Source organism: Xenopus laevis, chromosome 9_10S (genome assembly GCF_017654675.1).
Source record: "Xenopus laevis strain J_2021 chromosome 9_10S, Xenopus_laevis_v10.1, whole genome shotgun sequence".
NCBI classification, from domain to species: Eukaryota; Metazoa; Chordata; class Amphibia; order Anura; family Pipidae; genus Xenopus; species Xenopus laevis.
This window is the reverse complement of record NC_054388.1, coordinates 25,323,706-25,344,631: the sequence shown is the minus strand read 5'-3', so window position 1 is coordinate 25,344,631 and position 20,926 is coordinate 25,323,706. Positions and strand designations below refer to the sequence as shown.

The 20,926-nt window shown below is 40.7% G+C and overlaps 1 protein-coding gene across 1 annotated transcript; it reads right to left on the bottom strand.

Moving 5' to 3' along the window:
* Nucleotides 1-265: 265 nt before the first annotated feature.
* Nucleotides 266-16,148, bottom strand: p4hb.S (prolyl 4-hydroxylase subunit beta S homeolog). The gene is given in 11 exon segments (NM_001086346.1): nucleotides 266-967; nucleotides 1,179-1,262; nucleotides 8,242-8,420; nucleotides 8,506-8,626; nucleotides 8,739-8,939; nucleotides 9,049-9,174; nucleotides 9,261-9,365; nucleotides 10,315-10,452; nucleotides 13,320-13,453; nucleotides 14,072-14,278; nucleotides 15,971-16,148. Coding segments are annotated over 11 exon segments (1,518 nt in total). The 5' UTR covers nucleotides 16,116-16,148; the 3' UTR covers nucleotides 266-889.
* Between the last annotated feature and the right edge of the window lie 4,778 nt (nucleotides 16,149-20,926).

Below are 20,926 nucleotides of genomic sequence, written 5' to 3'. Positions count from 1 at the left end.
TTCCCAGTGGCTACACAGCAGCTCGTTTATATAAATTATAGTTGTGTTTCTGAAGCAAAAACACCTATTCTACCAGTGTGGCTCAAAAGTACATTATATTTTCATTACTTTAAGACACTCATTTTTACTGTTCCTTTAATTCTTGTCCTGTTATAATACAGTACAGAAGTGATCGATGACATAAAAAAAAGTTGCATTGTATGCAGTTGATTTTATCTCTCCTGTTGAGCACAAATACTTGATTGAATTATAAAACACACATTAATAAAATTAATTTTATTTGGCCAACACTTTTTTCCAACTTAGATATGATGGAATGCTTAAAGAATCTAGCAGATTCTACTGTAAACCTGTAATGTTGGTTCGCTTTTTTTGGTGGATGGGTCAGGTCCCAGCCAGGACAGAAGTTTCATTTATACAGAGCTGGGATAATTTGGGAGCAGTGAACACTTGTATCACATTGTTAGTAGTGATAAGGGAACCAGTATTTCCTTCTAGTTTAAATACTGAACCACTATAGCAGAGTGACCATATTTGTCATGGAGAGAGCTGGGGGCTGGGGAGATAAAGACAGAACCGAAACAAAAAGATCCATGCCCTTAGTTAGGGGAACTAACAGAGCAGCTTAGGAGGTTAAGCCCTAACCAGCCATGCATTCCATCACACAATAAAGCTCACAAAAAAAAAAAAAAAGTTTTACATAGCATCAAGTGTTAGATATCAGGATATCCAAATTACTGAATATGGGGTTTAAACAAAACAGCATGAAAGTTCCCTCTCAGACAAACGGATTGATGAAGCGAGATTTCCCTGCAATTTCAGAGCTTGGCCAAATTAACATTTCTAGACTTCCACCCTCTTAGTGTCTTCTGTATGTTAAGTCTTATTATTATAATTCATCTTTTGTATGTACTTCATCTCCCTCCTCCAAATCAGTTTCATCAGCATCTTCTAAATCTTCAAGATCCTGTAATCAAAAGTACATGTGGAGGTTACTAGGCAGGGACATGATTAATGGCAATAACAGGCTACCTGAACACTTTCTAAAATTACCTGAATGGGTTAATTTTCAACGGAATCAAAAAGCAAATGACCCCCATCAGTCCCCTGATAAAACACTGGTCAAATCAGAAAGTGTTTGTTCAGAGTATTATTGTTTAACTAGCAGACAAGCTTACCTCATCAGCAGCTCCATCCTGCCCCCCACTCTCCAAAAACTTTGAAAAGCCTTCTAGGGTCCTTTCGCCATTATAATCAGCCACCTGAAAAAAAAAAAAAAAAAAAAAAAAAAGTGGTAACATGCAGTGTGGAAAATCATGACAAAGTAGCCAAATGGAGATTTCTATGTATGTGTAGGATAATTGACAGCAGGTTTTTTACTAGAGCTACCAGTCTCTGTACTCATGTATAGTTCCAAGCTGTTCACCAGGGAAAATGTATCCAACACATGTGGTCATGAGTAATAATTATGATGGACGCATGTGCCTACAGATTTAATAAAAACAGTTGAGTTGAGAATAAGCGTTTGAAAAAGTGAATAAAACCCGAAATCCTTAGAATAGCTTTTTCCATACAAGCAAATGCATTGGAACACTGCACATTCTATTCCAAATCAAAACATCAAATATGTGTTATTCTTCTACAAAAACTGAAGGCAATTTTAGGCTGTTCAAAAAAAAAAAAAAAAGTTTGCATTCTTCTTTACAGATATTCACTGTATAAACGGTTTCAAGATTTTGCTTTCCTTTGAATCACTGGAATAATTTTAAAGTGGACCTACCCAGACACAAAAATCTGTATAATAAAAGTCCTTTTCAAATTAAACATGAAATTCAATTTCTATTTTTATTAAAGCATTCATAGCCGTTGTAAGCTATGAATGCTTTAATAAAAAATAGAAATTGGATTTCATGTTTAATTTGAAAAGGACTTTCATTATACAGATTTGTGTGTCTGGGTGACAGCTCATTTAAAAATCTCAGCTGTCAATCAAATATTGTCTGCCACTCCTCTATGCCCTGGGCATAGAGGCAGGGCAGACAGTTACTTTCTATTCAGCACTTCCTAGATGTCACTGCTCTCCATATATTCCCCTGTTCTCTTCAGCATTAAATGTGTAGCCAGGGCATGGGGATGGACATAGAGTCCCCCATTCTGGTGCACAAACAAGATTCTGAGATGATGCAAGGCTCGCCTTAATAACAGTGTCCACAAAATGGCTGCTGCCTGCTTGCTATAATTTTGAAATTCCAGACTGAAGGAAGAAATATTCAAATAATTTATATAGTGTAATTAAAGTTCATTTTGCTTGACTAATGTTATAAAATAGGATTATGAATAATTTTTTTTGGGTGACGGGTCCCCTTTAAGGGACAGATTATCAAAGGTAGAGGTGAATTTTCGAATGAAAAAAAAAAAAAAACAGGAAATTGTTTATACATACCGTAATTTCTGTTTCCTGGTCACTTCCATGGCAGCATTCACCCATGGGTTAATCACCCCCTGCAGGCCAGCGGACAGGACCTCCCACTATAATTTAAGTTCCACCTGTTCCTCCCTTCCCTCGTCTTCGTACTAAAGCTGTCCCCTATATCGGGTGGGAAACTCCCCGGGGAATGCTGTAATGGAAGTGACCAGGAAACAGAAATTACGGTATGTATAAACAATTTCCTGTTTTCCCATAGTCACCCATGGTCAGCATTCACCCATGGGAAATCCCCAAGCTTAAAACAGAGGGCGGGACAACAACACATATTTAACAGAACTTTTAATCAGAATACACTACAGACTGTAAAACTTTCCTCCCAAATTTAGCTTCTTGGGAGGACAAAACATCCAGTTTGTAATGTTTTATAAATGTATTTAAAGATGACCATCTTGCCGACTTGCAGATGCTTTCTGGCGACTCTCTGGCTTGCGCCGCCCAGGAACTCGCCAATGCCCTGGTAGAGTGAGCCTTCAACCCTTTTGGGACACTGCTTCCTGCCACATTATATGCCTTAGCAATGGCCGCTACTATCCAGGAGCTAATTGTTCTCTTCGTAGGAGCTTGACCCCTCCTGTATCCATTCGGAATTATGAAAATATGTTCTGATTTTCTCCACTCTTTTGTTCTTTCCAAGTATATTTTTATGGCCTCTCACTAAATCCAAAGTATGCCAAATTTCTTCCTCTGTAGATGTAGGAACAGGGAAAAATGCAGGCAAGATGACCTCCAAATCCATATGGAATTTAGATATGACTTTCGGCAGGAATCCAAATGCGGGTCTCAACACAACGCTGTCTTCAAAAATAACTGTATTCGGCTCAGAAGCCACCAGAGCTGCCATTTCTCCAACTCTACAGGCTGATGTTACCGCCACTAGGAGAATCACTTTCAACGTCATATTCCGTACTGACGCCTCCTCCAACGGCTCAAACGGAGCCTATGTCAAGACCTTTAAGACCAAAGGCAGATCCCACGGTGGAAGACACCTTCTTTCCATTGGTCTAACTATCACAAGGGCGTTAAAGAATCTTCTTACCAACGATTCTTCTGCCCAATTCTTACCCGTCATTGCTGAAATTGCCGACACTTGACCTCTCAATGTACTGCACTGCAATTTCATCTCATATCCTGAAAATAGAAATTTTACCACCACTGAAGGTGATGGTGACAACGGATTCTCTCTTTTTTGAAATAAAATCCACAAACTTTTCCCACACTATAGTATTGCTGGGAGGTGATTCTCTTTCTTGATTTCAATAATAAGTCTATGACTTCATCCTTTAGCAGCAACCCTTTCAGTGTCTCCCTCTCAACCGCCAAGCCATCAGACACAGATGATTGCGTCCCTGAAACTGAATGGAATTCTGTGACAGCCAGCCCGGGAAGTTCTGAATCTGCATCGGCTCTTCTATGGCCAGTCTCTGACGCAGGGGAAACCATGGCCTCCTGGGCCAGAAAGGGATAATTGCAATGGCTTCTGCCTTGTCTTTCTTTATCTTCTTCAACACTCTCCACACTAATGGACATGGAGGAAACACAAACTAATTTATGTGTTTCCTCCATGTCCATTAGTGTTGGTCTTCTGACCACAAAGTTGGTCAGAAGGCCTAAGCCTTCTGACCAACTTTGTCTTAAGCCGTCTACTGCCTCAGCCTCCTTGCAGGGGAACCTTGCGAAGAACCGCTGACATCTTGTGTTCTGTAGGGATGCCATTACATCTATCCATGGACGACACCACTTCCTCACCAACTTCTCGAAAATGTTCTCGTGTAGACTCCACTCCCCTGGGTCTAACACTGCTCGACTGAGGAAAATCTGCTTTCCAATTTGCTCTCCCTGGAAGATGTATTGCGGTTAGCCCCTTTAGCCAATTTTCTGCCCACTGAAACAGTGGTTCTACTTCTCTTAGCAGAGCCCCGCTTCTGGTGCCACCTTGCTTCACTATATAGGCAACCACCGTTGTGTTGTCCGTCATTATCTTTACCTGCTTGCCCTTCAACAGGTGAGAAAAATGAATGAGAGCTTCTCTTATTGCTCTCAGCTCCAAAATATTTGATGGCACATTTTCTCCTATCCATGTGCCTTGTACAACTCTCTCTTCCATGTGGGCTCCCCATCCCACACTTGAAGCATCGGTGGTTACTACCACCCAATCTGGTTTTTCTAGAGGAACTCCTCTCGCCAGATTCCTGTATCTGCACCACCAAGTTAGAGTCTTCTTGACCTCCTGTGGTACCACCAATCTTCTTTGTAAATGTAGATGGGGCAGATTTACCTTCCCTAGAAGAAAGAACTGCATGGGCCTTAATGCCACTTCGCCCATCTCACTATTTGTATAGTTGCTGACATGGCTCCCAGCACCTTCAGGCAGTTGTGAACAGTAACTGTCTTCCTTTTCTTGAAATAAAATATTGTATTACCGCACACCTCCTTCCACTTTTCTGCGTGGTGGTGCTGGTCCTCCGTTGACCAAGCCCGGTCTCCTTACTGCTGTGCAATTTCAAAAAACGGTCCGCACACACCAATGTTGCAGTCGGGGATTGTACCCCTTTTATTAATGCCACCAACAATCAACGTTTCGGGAGGAAACACAGCCTCCCTTCTTCAGGAAGAAGGGAGGCTGTGTTTCCCCCCGAAACGTTGATTGTTGGTGGCATTAATAAAAGGGGTACAATCCCCGACTGCAACATTGGTGTGTGCGGACCGTTCCTTTTCTTGAAGTCTTTTACCAAGTCGACCACTTTCTTTTGTCTGTCTAGAGGTAGACTGACCAGATCCCGATCTGTTTGAAATAAAGCTCCTAAATACTGTAGAGTCTGAGTGGGAATAAGGTTGCTTTTTTCCTGGTTTATTACCCAACCATGGATCCGCAAGAACTCCTTTACTCTGGAAGTTTGCACCTCGGCCTCTGCCCTCGAGTTTGCCACCACCAGAATGTCGTCGAGATAATGGTATACTGCCACACCTTCTTTCCTTAACTCGGCGATGAGTGTAACCAATACTTTTGTGAACACTCTCAGACATGAGAGAAAATCGGCTAACGTGCCACCCACCATGGTCTGGGCCTTGCCACCTTCATTGTTGGCTGGAAGTTGATGGGGTAGAAGAGAAAAAAACAGATCTCTTAGTTGCCCCTCTGTAACTTGGACGTCCTGATTGCCAAGAAGTTTGCCTGGAATACTCTCTGCCAGGCTTATACTGTCTGGAAGTTTTGAAAGACTTGTCCTTAGCCTTGCCATAGTTTGACTCATAACGTGCTTTCTTGGGCTGATTTTCCTGTGGCAGAAACACTCTTGCCTCCTGATACTTTCTTTATAATTGCATCAAGTTTCTCACCAAACAGCATCTCTCCCTCAAAAGGCAACTGGCATAAATTAGCTTTTGAGGCTGTATCCGCTGCCTAAGATTTTAGCCACAGTGCTCTTCTGGCTGCTACTGATAGTGCCATTGATCTTGCTGAAAAATGCACCATGTCTAGTGATGCCTCCGATATGGATTCTGTTGCCATTCTACAATCGGACAACATTTCCAATAACTTCGGTCTTTTGACATTAGATGATATCACTTCTCCAAGATCCGACAACCATACTTTTAATGCCCTCGACACCGATGTCAGTGCCACCACTGGTTTACAGGCTGCTCCGGCAGCCCCAAAGGCTTTTCTTAAATTAAACTCCATCTTTTTCTCCATCGGCTCTCTAAAGACCGCTGCATCATCCACTGGAAGTCTTCTTTGCAAGCCTAACCACAGCTGCATCCACTTTAGGTGGAGAATCCCAGGCCTTAGAATCTTGTTCCTCAAAAGGGTACTTCTTATTGAATTTTCCTCCTGCAGAAACGACATTTTGGCCTTTTCCAAAATGGCTGCTTGAGCACTTCCGCCGTGACGTCACTTCTAGTCGCGCTCACACCGCAACCAAACGGCAGAACCGCATCTCTGGTGTGTTTTCTTTCCTGAGGGCTCCAGACTTCTCCTAACCCGCCCTGCGGGAGGATCAGGCATACCTCCAAGCTGCTGACATAGCCACGCTTCTTCCGCATCCCCCTGACCCGCGAAATGGGAGGAGAGACACGGGCATGTAAGTAAGCCCCTGCTAACCCCAAAAGGGGAGCTTTCAAGGCCCTCACTTTCCAACCCTATAGATCGCTTGTTCTCCACTGAACCAACATCCTATCCCTGGTCCGGACAGGACAAAATAGACGAGGGAAGGGAGGAACTTTTAAATTGTAGTGGGAAAGCAGCTAGTAAGTTGCAGGTAAAACTTAGTCCCTTTATAAAATGTATAATGAAGCAATAGAATTCTTAATGAATCAGATGAAAATTGAGCGTAGGACTGGCCAGATATAGGATTATTTGGCGTAGTTGGCCAGCTTAAATATATTGCAATATATGGACAAACAATCCCTGTTTTGTTTAAAGGGTAAGGCATTTTTCAGTAGCAGTATGCACAAAATGTCTCGGTCTTAAATATACTGATAATGGGTTGAGTGCAGAGGACTCTTGTATTTGTCTATATGTATTTTGTGGTCACAGCCTCATTGCACCCCCACCTGTTTTTTTAAAATTAGGGGTGAGCACAACTTTCCCTTGTTTGTTATCTTTAAAAATTCAACCTCGACCATTCGCCATCTACAACCTGCTGAATTGCCGTTTTAGCCTATGGGAAACCTCCTAGAACCCATTTGGAGTCAATTGGTGAACTTGAAAAATCAAAGATTTTTTGGGAAAGGCTTTGAATTAAATTCGATCGAATGCACTATTACTTAGATTCGTACAATTTGAATTCGATCGAAAATTGACCTGTTCAAAAAAAAAAAAAGACAATATCAGTTGGTCTTTTTGAATTTTTTTAATTCGACTCTTGATAAATATGCCCCTAAACTGTATAAGCACGGTTTCCAAGAACTGCTGCACATCTGTGTTGCATGGAGTTGGGCAACTTCTAGCACCTGTAAAATTTCACAAATCTTATGCATTTCTTGGTTTTGCATCATTTTTCATGTCACCTCAAGTTTTTCTTATTGGATTAAGGTCCAGGGATTGTGCTGAACACTCTTGTTGGTCTGAAACCAAGATGTTCCTTGCTCACTGGTGTGTTTGGGTTCGTAGTCTTATTTAAACCACCCATTTCAAGGGTATTTCCGCTTCACCATAAGGCAACATGACCTCTTCTAGTATTCAGATGCATTGAAAGTGATCTATGGTCCCTGGTATGCAATAACTTTATTGCATACCAGAGACCATAGATCAGTTGGCCTATGCCTAACACCATAGAATGAAAAACATCCCCTCTATCATGATGCTTGCGCCACCATGCTTCGCAGTCTTCACAGTGCACTGTGGCTTGAATTCAGTATTTGGGGGTTCTCAGTGTGTGGCCCCTAGACCCTAAAAGAATGTTTAATCAGTCCAAAAAACGATGCACCATCTCTTTAGGCCAGTCAATGTGTTATTTGGCAAATAACGCAATACCAAATCAATTGAAGCCTTTCAACTTCTATATAGCTGAAGCCGACACTGCAGCAGCCATAAACATATGAACACTTTAACATATTCATTTCCTGAGGTGCCATGTCAAAGAAGTTATTAGAATTTGAGGGTACCAATTAAGAATTAGTGTTTTAGAATGCTTGCATTTTGCCAGACATAGAAGCAAAAATTGGAAGATGACAAATTCACATTATGGAGGCATGTGACAAATGCACTTGAGAAGCAAACAAAATAAGAGGATAAACCATGCAGATTTACACACCTTTCCTGGTCCAGCAGGGAAAAACTTCAGTGTAGGGAAGCTGTGAATCTTAACAGCTTCTATCTCATTAACTGTAGAATCCATCTTGGCAATAATGATGCTATCGTGGTTCTTATACTTCTCCCCCAACTGGTCCCAGATTGGTGCCAGTTGCTTGCAGTGGCCACACCATGGAGCATCTGTAACAAAAAAAAAAAAACCGACTGTCAGGATCTAGCACCTTTACATAAAAAGAAAATCAGAGGATAAAAGCACACGACTCACAGAATTCTACAAGTACATTCTTCTCCTCATCAAAGGCCACTTCCTCAAAGTTCTTCCCCACCAATACTTTCACAGGGTTTTTGTCCCAGTCTTCTGGAACATCCTGGCTCATTAAGTGTGGCTAAGAGGGGAGAAAGACATACAAGCTTATTTTGCTATTTTTATATACTAGAATGGAGAGAGAAAAAGATTATAAATCTTTATATAAAAATTACACCAATAGAGAAACTGACCTTGACTTTTCCCTCTAGGAAACTGTCACAGAACTCTTTAATGGCCTCAGCTGAAAGATCAGCACTCTCTGGCTTGTATTTTGTCATTTCTTCCTCCAAAGTAATAAGCCGTACAGTTGGGCATTCTTCCTTCTTTAAGCCAAAGAACTCCAGAATACGCTGGTTGTCAATGTGATCACTATCAATAAAGATGAAAAGAATCTGCAAAGAAGAAATGTTTGCAGAGTCATCTTTATTTGCCAATTGTCAAAATTAATACATACCAACTGCACCTGAATCTTGAGAAAATAGATTGCAAGATTTGACATACCTTTCCTTTGAAGCTTTCGGCTGCCTTCTTAAAATTCTCTAATTTGTCTTTGTAATCCATAGCACTTTTCGGCAAAAAGAAGAGAATATGAGTCTTAATCTCTCCACCAAAGATCATTGGAGCAGTCTTTAGACAAAAAAATAAAAAAAAGTAACAATACAAAAAAAAGTCAACAATTCAAGAATGGCGGCTGGCGGGGGACAAATACACACCTGCTCAGTAAATTCTATAACGAGAGGCAACCGATTGGCCTTTATGAAGCTCAAAAGTTCTTCCTTTGTGTTCTCTCCCTCAAATGTATTTCGGCCTTCATCAAACTAGAAAATTGACAGTGGAATACATTATTCACTCAGGACGTAGGGGTGATAGCAGGCATTCCTCTGCCACAGAGGCCTTCAAGATAAATACATTACACACACACAATTATGACTGCCACAGCCCTAGTCAGTTTACTAACCCACAGTACAAAACTCTATAAACTGCACATACAATTAGATCCGAACTCCCCACGCATTGCAAATCAATAAGCAAACATTAAATTTAAAGGGCACCTATCACAGACAAAATCAAAACATATTAACTATCTGACCAGTACAGCCTAAACATGGTTAATCAAACTACATATAGTTAGTTTTTTGAAAAAATAAACTGCAGGTTTTAAAAAAAATCCCCTTACTTTGTCAAACATGTTCTTTCACTCGGAATCCATACAGTGACTATATCATGCAAAGTTCACGAACATGCTCAGATTGTAGCACTGCCCTGAGCATTCTACCCAGAATTTTTGTGGTATATATGCACCAATAAATGTTTTTAAGCGAGAAACTGTGCATGTCTTTGATATTTGCATTCTACCCAGAATGCCTAGTTTTAGTAAACTCCTCCACTAGATGTATCACGAGATTTCCCTTTCTTGTCCCCTGCTGGTGGTCATTATGCAAATGAAGGGCACAGCACTAACTTGAAGACAGGGGACAGCACTACTGAACAGCAGCTAACAGAAGTTTGGCAGATTTGAAAATAGCTTAGCGGGAGGAGACCGTGATATCCAAGATGCCTGCCTCAGCTAGAACTGCAGTGGAGATAGGGGAGATTTTGCAGAAGGTATAGTGAGCGGATTTACATTATACAAACAATTCCAACTATTTAAAAAAAAAAAAAAAAAAATTAAGATTTTTTGAACTTTCATATCGTCTTTACTTCGTTAATTATTTTATAGTTATGACTGGTGCCCTTTAAGGATAGCTTTATCAAACTAATGCTCACCTTCTTAAACACAACAATGCCATCCTTGCTGAGTTCGTGTTTTGAGAAGGCTGCATCGCTGGATGTGATGCCAAATGGAATATCATCTACTGCCTCAGCTGCTTTCAGAAACACTTTAGCTAGCTCCGACTCTGGATCCTGTAGAACATTAATAAGAAATAAATTATAAAAATATCTGTAAAATCTTAACCAGTCAAAAAAAGTAAGTTTTTTTTTTTCTTTTTAATGCATTTTCACTCAGAACCCTGCTCAGTGTGCCTTCACACAGGCCGGCTAGGTGCCTGAATGAGTTGTATGTAGGTGGGGGGGGGGAAATTTCCTCAGCCCTGTGTGCCACCAGTATGAACCAGTTGTAAACATAATGGGTCAGGCTGTTTTGTTCTACATATATTGCTGGGTAAACAGTCCATAGTAAACAGGAATGGTTAACTAGCATATATACTCTATAGGTTGCAGTGTCATTTAGCTTTATAATCACTATTTGACCCTGCACACCATCCTCTGTGTTTGATGGGCGGTGCTCCCCAATCATTTAGCTTTAGTCAATATTCTAGATTCTGTATTTAAGCATTTGTAGGATTGTAACCATAAAGGCAGAACGCTCAACAAGCAAAACCATGGTAAGTTTATATCCAATAAAAAAAAAAATCCAAGAGGCTCCCCTCCCCCCCCCAATTTTCCTCACTGGGGACAACTCGTGCACAGCAAGTGTTCTGGTCATGTGGCAAATACCGAAGACAACATTCTGCCAAACGGTTTAAAATGGTGTGTCATTTTGGATGCATAGTGTCAAACTTGCAAAGTACCATTACAAACATCAAATCAAACATCAGTGTACCGCAATGCTTTGGACTTTGCATTACAAACATCAAAGTCATAGAAACAGCCTTACAGGGAAACATACCCTCTTCAGGAGTGATCCTGCTGGTGGAGGCAAGAACCAAGCATCTATACAGCACTAGTAGGTAGCTAGTTTGAAAACTACAGTTTTTTTTTTAATTAAATCAAATTGCAAATATGATTTAAATGACAGTTTAGATTTCAAAACTGTAATAAAGGTGAACCACCCCTTTAAGATCAGTTGTTTACGCAGTTGTCTCTATGCAGATGCAGTTCCATCTTCCGGGAAAAAAAAAACAAAACAACGCATTTTGGTGTATGTAATGAATGTCTGCAGTAGTTTGCCCTGGGGAAAAAAAAAAAAGTCTTTAAGATATTGGGTTTTAACTCCTGTATGATATACCTTGACTCACCATAGAAGGAAAAAAAAAAAAAAAGTTTACGGTGAGCCGTGAAGATGTGGAATTCTCTTTCAGTCGGGATCACTGATGCCAGCTTTAAGAAGGGTAGATGGCTATTTAGCAAGTAAGGGTTATGGCAGATATCTCATAGTTCAAGTTGATCCAGGGACTGGTCAGCTTGCCATCTTGGAGTTAGGAAGGAATATTTTCCCCCTCTGAGGTATATGGAGAGTCTTCAAATGTTTTTTTTTTGCCTTACTTTGGATCAACAGCATTTCAACAGGTTATACAGTTAGGCCCATAAAATTTTGGACAGAAACAACTTCTAATTTTGTTTCTGTACATTACCACAATTAATTTAAACAACTCTGATGCAGTTGATCTGCAGACTTTCAACTTTAATTCAGTGGGTTGAACAAAAAGATTGTGAAAAAAAGGCTTTAGTGCCTTGCATTTTTATGCAATCACTTTATTTCAGGAGCTCAAAAGTAGTTAAATTAAAAATGTTTATTTGTATTACTTTCTTGAAAACCCTTTGCTGGCAATGACAGACCGACGTCTTGAACATCACCAGATTCTGGGTTTCCTCCTTTTTAATGCTCTGCCAGGCCTTTACTGCAGCAGCTTTCAGTTGCAGTTTGTTTGTGGGCCTTTCTGTCCAAAGTTTATTCTTCAACAAGTGAAATGCATGCTCAATTGTGTTCAGATCAGGTGATGACTTGGCCATTTAAGAATATTCCACTTTGCCTTAATAAACTCCTGGTTTGCTATGGCTGTATGTTTTGGGTCATTGTCCATCTGTATTATGAAACACCTCCCAATCAATTTGACTGGATTTAGCTGGATTTGAGCAGCGACCGTTTGTCTCTGAACACCTCAGAATTCATTTGGCTGCTTCGGTCCTGCTGGCTTTTTTAAATTTTTTTTTTTTTTTTTTAGCAAAGTCCAATTTAGCCTTTCTATTCTTGATGCTTATGAGTAGCTTGCACCTTGCAGTGCACCCTCCGTATTTACTTTGATGCAGTCTTCTCTTTATGTTAGACTTGGGATCTTCATACACCTACTGACTGGAGAGTGTTGTTCACTTGTTTGCTGTTGTGAAGGGGTTTCTATTTACCATGGAAATGATTCTGTGATCATCCAACACTGTTGTTTTCCGTGGACATCCCAGTCTTTTTGCGTTGCCAAGTTTACCAGTGCCTTCTTTCTTTCTCAGGGTGTAGCAAACTGTAGATTTTGCCAGTTCTAATATTGTAGCAATTTCCCGGATGGGTTTTCTGTTTTTTGCAGCTTAAGGATGGCTTGTTTCACCTGCATGCATAGCTCCTTTAACCGCATGTTGTCTTCCACATACAAGAACGCCCCCCACCTCAAATCAACTCCAGGGCTTTTATCTGCTTCATTGATAATGACATAATGAAGGAATTGCCCACACCTGCCCATGAAATAGCCTTTGAGTCAATTGTCCAATTGCTTTTGAGTCCCTGAAATGAAGTGATTGCATAAAAATGTGAGTAACTAAAGACTTTTAACACAATCTTTTTGTTCAAACCACTGAATTAAAGCTGAAAGTCTGCAGTTCAACTGCATCGCAGTAGTTTCATTTAAAATTCAATGTGGTAATGTACAAAACCAAAATTAGAAAAAAAATGGTCTCTGTCCAAAGATTTATGGGCCTAACTGTACATAGACTTAATGTTGAACATGATGGGCGCATGTCTTTTTTCAACCCAACTAACAATGTATGTTTTTGTAGTGTCTCACCTTAAAGAAACCAATAACGGCAACCTCACTGGAATCCACCAAAGCTGCAACAGCTGCCTCATCACTCAGAGCACTGGCAGCTGGACCAGTACGCTTCTTCAGCCAGTTGACAATATCTGCTGCCTCCCTGCCAGCTGCATGAGAACCAGCCATTAGTCATTCATAGTATCAAGTGTAACATGAACAAAAACGTTCATAAACATGATTAGCAGAAAATTAGTTATGGCTAACAACTCCAAAGTTCCAATAGAACACTTCTGATATCTCAACATACCCTACAAACTATGCCACTGAGACAGCAACATTTGTAATACAGGAGACAAATGCAAATAAAGAAGCATTTTAGGCTGGCAGGAATAAATTAAGGCCTCATGCAAACTAAAGTTTGGCAACACTCTAATTTGGCAAGCTAAACATGTTCAGACTAGTAAATCATCTCTAACAAGTTGCAATTGACTCAAATTTTCAGAAGAGCAGTTAAGGAAGAGAAATGCAACCGTTTTCTCATCCCAAGCTAGTTTGGCCACATTCTGCAACCAGTCTTGTTCAATTCCCAGAGACAGAACAGGAGCAACTGCTCCTGCTAAAATAAATTAAGAAAAAAAAAAATTGTAAAGAAAAAAAATGTCAAAGAGTTGCTTGTTAACAGGAGGCCTAATGTTAACATCAGTCTCTACATTGCCTGGTCCCTGGGTCTTTTGTTCTATTACCAAAATTGTACTGGATATGGGCTATCCCAAACAAAGTGTTACCTGAATATTCTTTAGGAGAAGACTTGTCTCCATTTTTGAAGAATTTGATTGTTGGGTAACCTCGAACGCCAAACTCCTGAGCCAGATCAGACTCTTCTGTTGCATCTACCTTGCCCAAGCGTATTGATAAACCTTCACTTTTTAATATGCCAGCAGCCTTCTCATATTCTGGAGCAAGTGCCTTGCAGTGGCCACACCAGGGAGCATCTGCAGAACACAAAATGCATTTTACAAAAAAAAAAAAACTGCTAGAGTTGGCAGGACCTATAGTAGGCCCTAAGAATATAACAGGTAGGAATTACCTACCCCAGAGACATGGACCTAAATATACCCCATGTACCATTGCTATAAAAAGTATTAGGCATGTCTGCAAACGTGTTCAATCTTAAGGGAACAGTTCAGTGTGAAAATAAAAACTGTGTAAATTAAAAAAATGCAAAATAAAAAATGTTTCTAATATAGTTAGTTAGCCAAAAGTGTAATGTATAACGGCTGGAGTGACTGGATGTGTAATATAATAGCCAAAACACTACTTCCTGCTTTTCAGCCTTCTAGCTCTGAGCTAGTCACCAACTTGAAGGGGGGCCATATGGTACATAACGGTTCAGTAAGTTTGCAATTGATCCTCAGCATGCAGCTCAGATTCAAAAGCAACATATATGACCCATGTGCCCCCCTCAAGTCTCTAATTGGTTAATGCCAGTCAGTGTAAACCAAAAGAGCTGAAATGCAGGAAGTAGTGTTCTGGTTATTATGTTACACATCCAGTCACTCCAGCCTTTTATACATTAAATTTTTGGCTAACTATATTAGAAACATTTTTTATTTTGCACAGCCTATTTACCCAGTTTTTATTTTTACACTGAACAATTCCTTTAAGGCAGTTCTCACAACCATAGCACCCCTAAGCCACAGCAACAACCACCATTCTCTCTACCCATTGCAAGTTAATAGACAGAGGAGCATCAGCTCAAAGACAATCATATTCATAAAATTATATGTCAAATAAATTACAAAAAAAGGGAACCATGTTAAAATGTGTTACTCATAATTTGTACAGAAACCAGTTGTATCAGATTGGGTCACAACACTAGTTGCAAACCTTGCCTTATTGACCTAGGCTTTGGGTTTCAATCCAACCCCCCCCCCCTCCTACATTTTACCATCAATTTGAAAGCTGCCATTGACACGCAAGGAACGCTCTAGAGGGTTAATATTCCGAATACATCATACTCAAATGCTGGCAATAAATGGGATGTGCAATCCTAGCATCTAGTCACCCAAGATTGTAAAGGTCAAGTAACTAGTGTCATCAGTCTTGTGATTACAAAGCACCTTTTTTCAAAATTGTTGGAAAGATTTAACTAAATTTTTTTTCTTTAACCCCTATATGCAGTATGACAACTTGTACAATGTGGTTTTTGCGTTATTTAGCTTTTTATTAAGCAGCTCTCTAGTTTGCAACCCGATTGGCAGGGTATAAAGTACCCTAAACAGATATACATTGATTTGAACAAGTGTGCGGCTTTTGTGACCATGTCCGCCAAGCATGGCACAAGTCTAGTCTACATGAACAAGTACACGTCAACCTAACCTTCAGACACCACCCGCCAATTGAAACTCCGCCCAAGAAGGTGCCTGATTGGCTACCAAACCTAGTCTCCCCCTTTTACTGACCCATTAGCCGCCACCCAAGTAAGGAACATGGTGCTGCCGCGTCCCGCCTGAGGGCTCCGGCTTAGTCAAGAGGGGGACCTTTCCATTCTAAAAGCTACAACCACCTTTCCAAGTGTAACTAGATAGCACAGCAACCTCCCGTCTCCTCCTTATGCACCATGGTGTATGTCCTTATCCCTTTAGGCCTCATCATCTCATCCATCCACAGTGTAATCTACTCACAGAACTCCACTAGGATAAACTGATTCTGTTTGAGCGCCTCATCAAAGTTGTCTTTCTTGAGCACCAGCACGTCCTGCTCCTCCAGAATATCGGCCCTGGCGACGACCAATAGAGTACAGCAGAAAACAAATCTAGCACGCATCATGACGAACTATGTGTACAGGACGCGCTCTGAGACAGTGCTTTTACGCATGCGCTTTTTTTTATCACCGTGGCAACTGCTCGTGGTGGATTGCGAGTGGATAACTAGTTTCCTGCACCGCCCGTCTCTGGCTGGGAGCGCTTGATAGGTTGGGGGGGGGGGCAGCCGATTGGCTGTTACGCATGTCCCTCAAACTTGGAATTCCGAACTTTAAAACTTTTTTTATTTGCTCAACCAGGGATAATTATACTCACTGAAACTTGCTCTATAGTGGAGCCACGAAGTCTGAAAAAATATTTTATTATTATTGGCTATGTTCTAGGGAGAGACGCTTGTTTCGACGTTTTGCCTCTTGGTTTTCAAATTTTTAAGCGACATTATGACTAGACCTCAGGTATCCCATTATCCCGTTCTCTATAACCTAGGGACTGAAAAGTATGATCTGAAATAACATTTAAGATCTACTATTTATTACTTGTAATTACTCATGTAGCAGATAAAAATGGTGGCTGCTGTAAATGTGAAAATGAAAAAATTATGCTCTCTTAGGGCCATGGCAAAATACTGTGTGCCATGGCCACAAAGCCAAATTTATCTTGTGATGGGTCTGCAGCAGTAATGAAAGAAATTATAGCAAATTTCAAGTAATGCCAGTACTCATAATTTGGTCCTAGGGGAGATGAATCTGGGTGCAATCCCAAAGTTATCTCAGTCTCTGCTCCTCGATTCTGGAGCCTCAGGTTAATTTACAGATTTAGGTTAGCAAGGTTAATACACATTTAAAAATATTTGTATTTCACAATGTAATATTCTGTTAGTCTTATATTGCATTGTCAATTGTTCATTGGGCACTTTTAAGAAGAGCTTGAAGGTCGTGTAATTTTTTGGTGCAAACACTTTTTCAGTAAGAAGTTTTATTACATACACTGAGTCTGTACACTATAAAATTCACAAGGCATAATATTTCACATTTTTTGAGCCTATAATTAAGTGTCAAAGATACGAAACGTGTAAGGCTGTATGTATCCTTATGTACCTAAATAAACTACCAATTATTTTATAATTCTGTCTGGAAGATTGTGCCTGCTCTTTTTGATACGACTATTAGATGTGTCACATTACATCCACTGTTTATATATTGTCTTTTTCTGGCCATAGATCACAGAGCCCCAAATCTGGGCCAAGTAGTTTTTGTGCCCGAGGCACATCAATGATTGTTTGAAATGCAGAGCTCTCTTGATGTTTGAAATCAGTCCTTGAATTGGGGTGGGATGCGGCAGGATGGCATCCCGTTACTTTTTTTAAATTGCTAGTTTCCACCTGGTGGGCGGGATGGTAAGATTAATAATACTAGAGCTATGGTGGAACCTTTTTAATGAGTGACAGATGCTCTGCCCATTTATTGAGAGAGCGCCAAATAAAACAACAGCCTTATTGGCTGGGCGGGCCATACATATTGAGAAATAGCGCCTTGGCTCTGGAGGCAGTCAGTGTGAAGTAGGGCAGTCATGTAGCAGATGTAGTGTCAGGGCTGGACCTGGGCAGACCTGTCAAAGTAAATCTGGCTGTAAGTTATATTTTTCTGCCCTAGCTACTACTTGTTTGCTTCGTATCCTTACTGCGGCTGGAGTAAGGATTCTGCACCTACTGCCTCTCAACAATTCTCCTGCAGGCTGCATCCTTTTTTTTAAACTGCGTAGCCATTCTCTCCAGTAGTTCGTATATGTAGCCAGGCCTTATTAATAATGTCACTTATCCCCGGTCCACCCCATACACCTATTGCCTCAAATCGAAAGCCAATCCCTTTTCCAGTGTCCACTGTTCCAGTCCAGCGCAACAGCTGTTAACTATACCGTTCCTCTGGCACTGAGGGAAGAATCTGGCTTTAATGCACAGGGGATCAGGGTCAGTATGGCGCCCCTCCCCTCTGCTTATTCTTTGCAGCCCAGCGCAACAGCCAGTAACTGTCTATAATGTCCCCTGCACCACGGGGGAAGAATCTGGCTCTAATGCATAGGCCGCAGGGGATCAGTGTCAGTCTGCTCCCCTCCATTTATAATCAGCAAGTTGGCAGACCAGCGCAACAGCCAGTAACTAATTCCCCCCCCCGCACCGCAAGGAAAGAATCTGGTACTATAATGCATAGGCTGCACGGGATCAGTGTTAGTCTGGCGCCGCTCCCCTCTGCTTATTCTTTACAGCCCAGCGCAACACAATCTGGCTTTAAAGGGATACTGTCATGGGAAAACATTTTTGAGTTCCATTTCTCAAAAGAGCAAACAGATTTTTTCATATTCAATTTTGAAATCTGACATGGGGCTAGACATATTGTCAATTTCCCAGCTGCTGCTGTCAATCACTATTTACTGCTGTACTGCAAGTTGGAGTGATATCACCCCCTCACTTCCCCCCCCCCCAGCAGCCTTACAACAGAATAATGGGAAGGTAACCAGATAACAGCTCCCTAACACAAGATAACAGCTGCCTGGTAGATCTAAGAACAACACTCAATAGTAAAAACCCATGTCCCACTGAGACACATTCAGTTACATTGAGAAGGAAAAACAGCAGCCTGCCAGAAAGCATTTCTCTCCTAAAGTGCAGGCACAAGTCACATGACATAGGGCAGCTGGGAAATTGACAAAATGTCTAGCCCCATGTCATATTTCAAAATTGAATATAGAAAAATCTGTTTGCTCTTTTAAGAAATGGATTTCAGTGCAGAAGTCTGCTGAAGTAGCACTATTAACTGGTGTGTTTTGAAAAAAACATGTTTTCCGATGACAGGATCCCTTTAATGCCCAGTGGATCAGTGTCAGTCTGGCGCTACTCCCCTATTTATAATTGGCAAGTTGGCAGCCCAGCGCAACAGCCAGTAACTAATTTTGCCCCGCACCACAAGAGAAGAATCTGGCACTAATGATCAGTATAAGTCTGGCACCGCTCCCCTCCATTTATACTTTGGCATGTTGCACAGTCACAGTCTGACAAATGGTAAACTCTATCTTTATCCACGTTCCCACTTAGGTCCAGCTCCTCCCCTCATTCAGAGCTGTTTACTTCGTATTGTATATTTGTATTGATATAATTTATTTCTCTGCAACTTCTTAATTGATTCCGATTAGACTATCTATGCTCACTTTAGCTACAAATCACCAATTGGAATGGAACCGCAATGCTGCCCCCTTGTGGCAAGTTCCAGTATATAACCATGAAAATCATTGTCAGGCCTAAGCGGGGCAATAGATCAGTACAGAGCTGCAATTGGATAGAGCAGAAATTAAACTCCCATGATCAAGTGGTCAATTGGTCAGTTCCATTGGCAGCTTTGAACCTCAATGGAACCTGTCTTATGCCTGGAAAGAAAGATTTTATGTGGTACAGGCTAATACATTAGATAGCTTTAAGAAGGGGTTGGATTGCTTTTTAGCAAGTAAGGGAATACAGGGTTATGGGAGAAAGCTCATAGTACAAGTTGATCCAGGGACTAGTCCGATCGTCCACTAACAGATCTGCAAAGTTTAATAGAGCTTCAGAAAGCCAATGATGTGAAAATAGGCCACATTCATCATTCAAATCATTCTTGTGCAACCATTTGTAATCATTGCTGAAGTTATGCAACATAAATTGGTGTGTTATATCATAGATAATGATGAGAAAATAGGATTCGTGATTGATGAATCAACCACAATATCCAAACATACAACATTAGTAATATGTATGTGTTTCAAAGTTCCTAATTCTATAGAAACTACTAGTGTGTTTCTTTGATATTGTTCAGTTAGAGAAAACTACAGAAGTTTCCATTATGGAAACTTTACTAAGCATTCTTTACTAACATGGATTTACAGGATGAGGAACTGGTTATCATTTGCCTGTGATGGTGCATACAATTTTGTATGAAATAGGTCGAAAGTTAGCACATTGGTTTGAGGGTTTGCCCTGTTTGGAGTATGTTGATATAGTTGCTGTAAGGAAAATGAGTGGTTCACAGAGCAGAAGATAGAGAGAATAGAACAACACCTTAAAGATGGCGTCTAGAGCTTTTGGCAATTCAAGGAATGTGACACTGGTTAATGCTTGATTTTCACCATATATAGTATGCTAAGTGTAGTTTTTACCATATATAGTATGCTAGCTGATAAAATGTATAAATCTTCTTATATCCTGTGTGGGGGAAACATATATAAAGCTTCATTTGGGGGGAGGCTCTTTGACTTCTGCCTGGACTTCAGAGTGCCTGGTTATGTTGGAATTGCTGCTGAGCCATTTTATGGAGGGGTCCCTCAGCTAAGTATCAATAAATCTCTTATGTTTGTTTTACTTGTGTGTGTCAGTTTAATCACCATACAGACTGAACAAGAGCCCTTCTCAATACATTTGGTACCAGGAGCGTGGGGTCTGTAATTTGATTACTGACGGTGTCTGTTTGTCTACTCTGTGTGTCTACTCTACCTCTTTTCCTTGTCTAGGTCTGGGGATAGTAGGTATTCTTTGTGTATTGTGTATTTGTAATTACTGTTTGAATAGGAGACATTCTTAAAAAAATGTTGTGGATAAAAAGGCTGAAAGGGGTGGGGAAAAGCACTAGTGAGAGAACGGGGATATTGCCCAGTTGGGTGTCTGTCACAGGACAGTGGATATCAGTAGCCCGGGAATGTGCTAAGTACTCCCCCGCCATTGAGGTGGCTAACCCAAAGTATGTAGTAGCGAATCTTGACTTCTCAAAGTATGATAAGAGGGAAAGTAGAGCTGCTGCAGAGGTGGGTTGGTTGTGTTTTCAAGTGTTAGAGCAACAAACTAAGCAGATACAG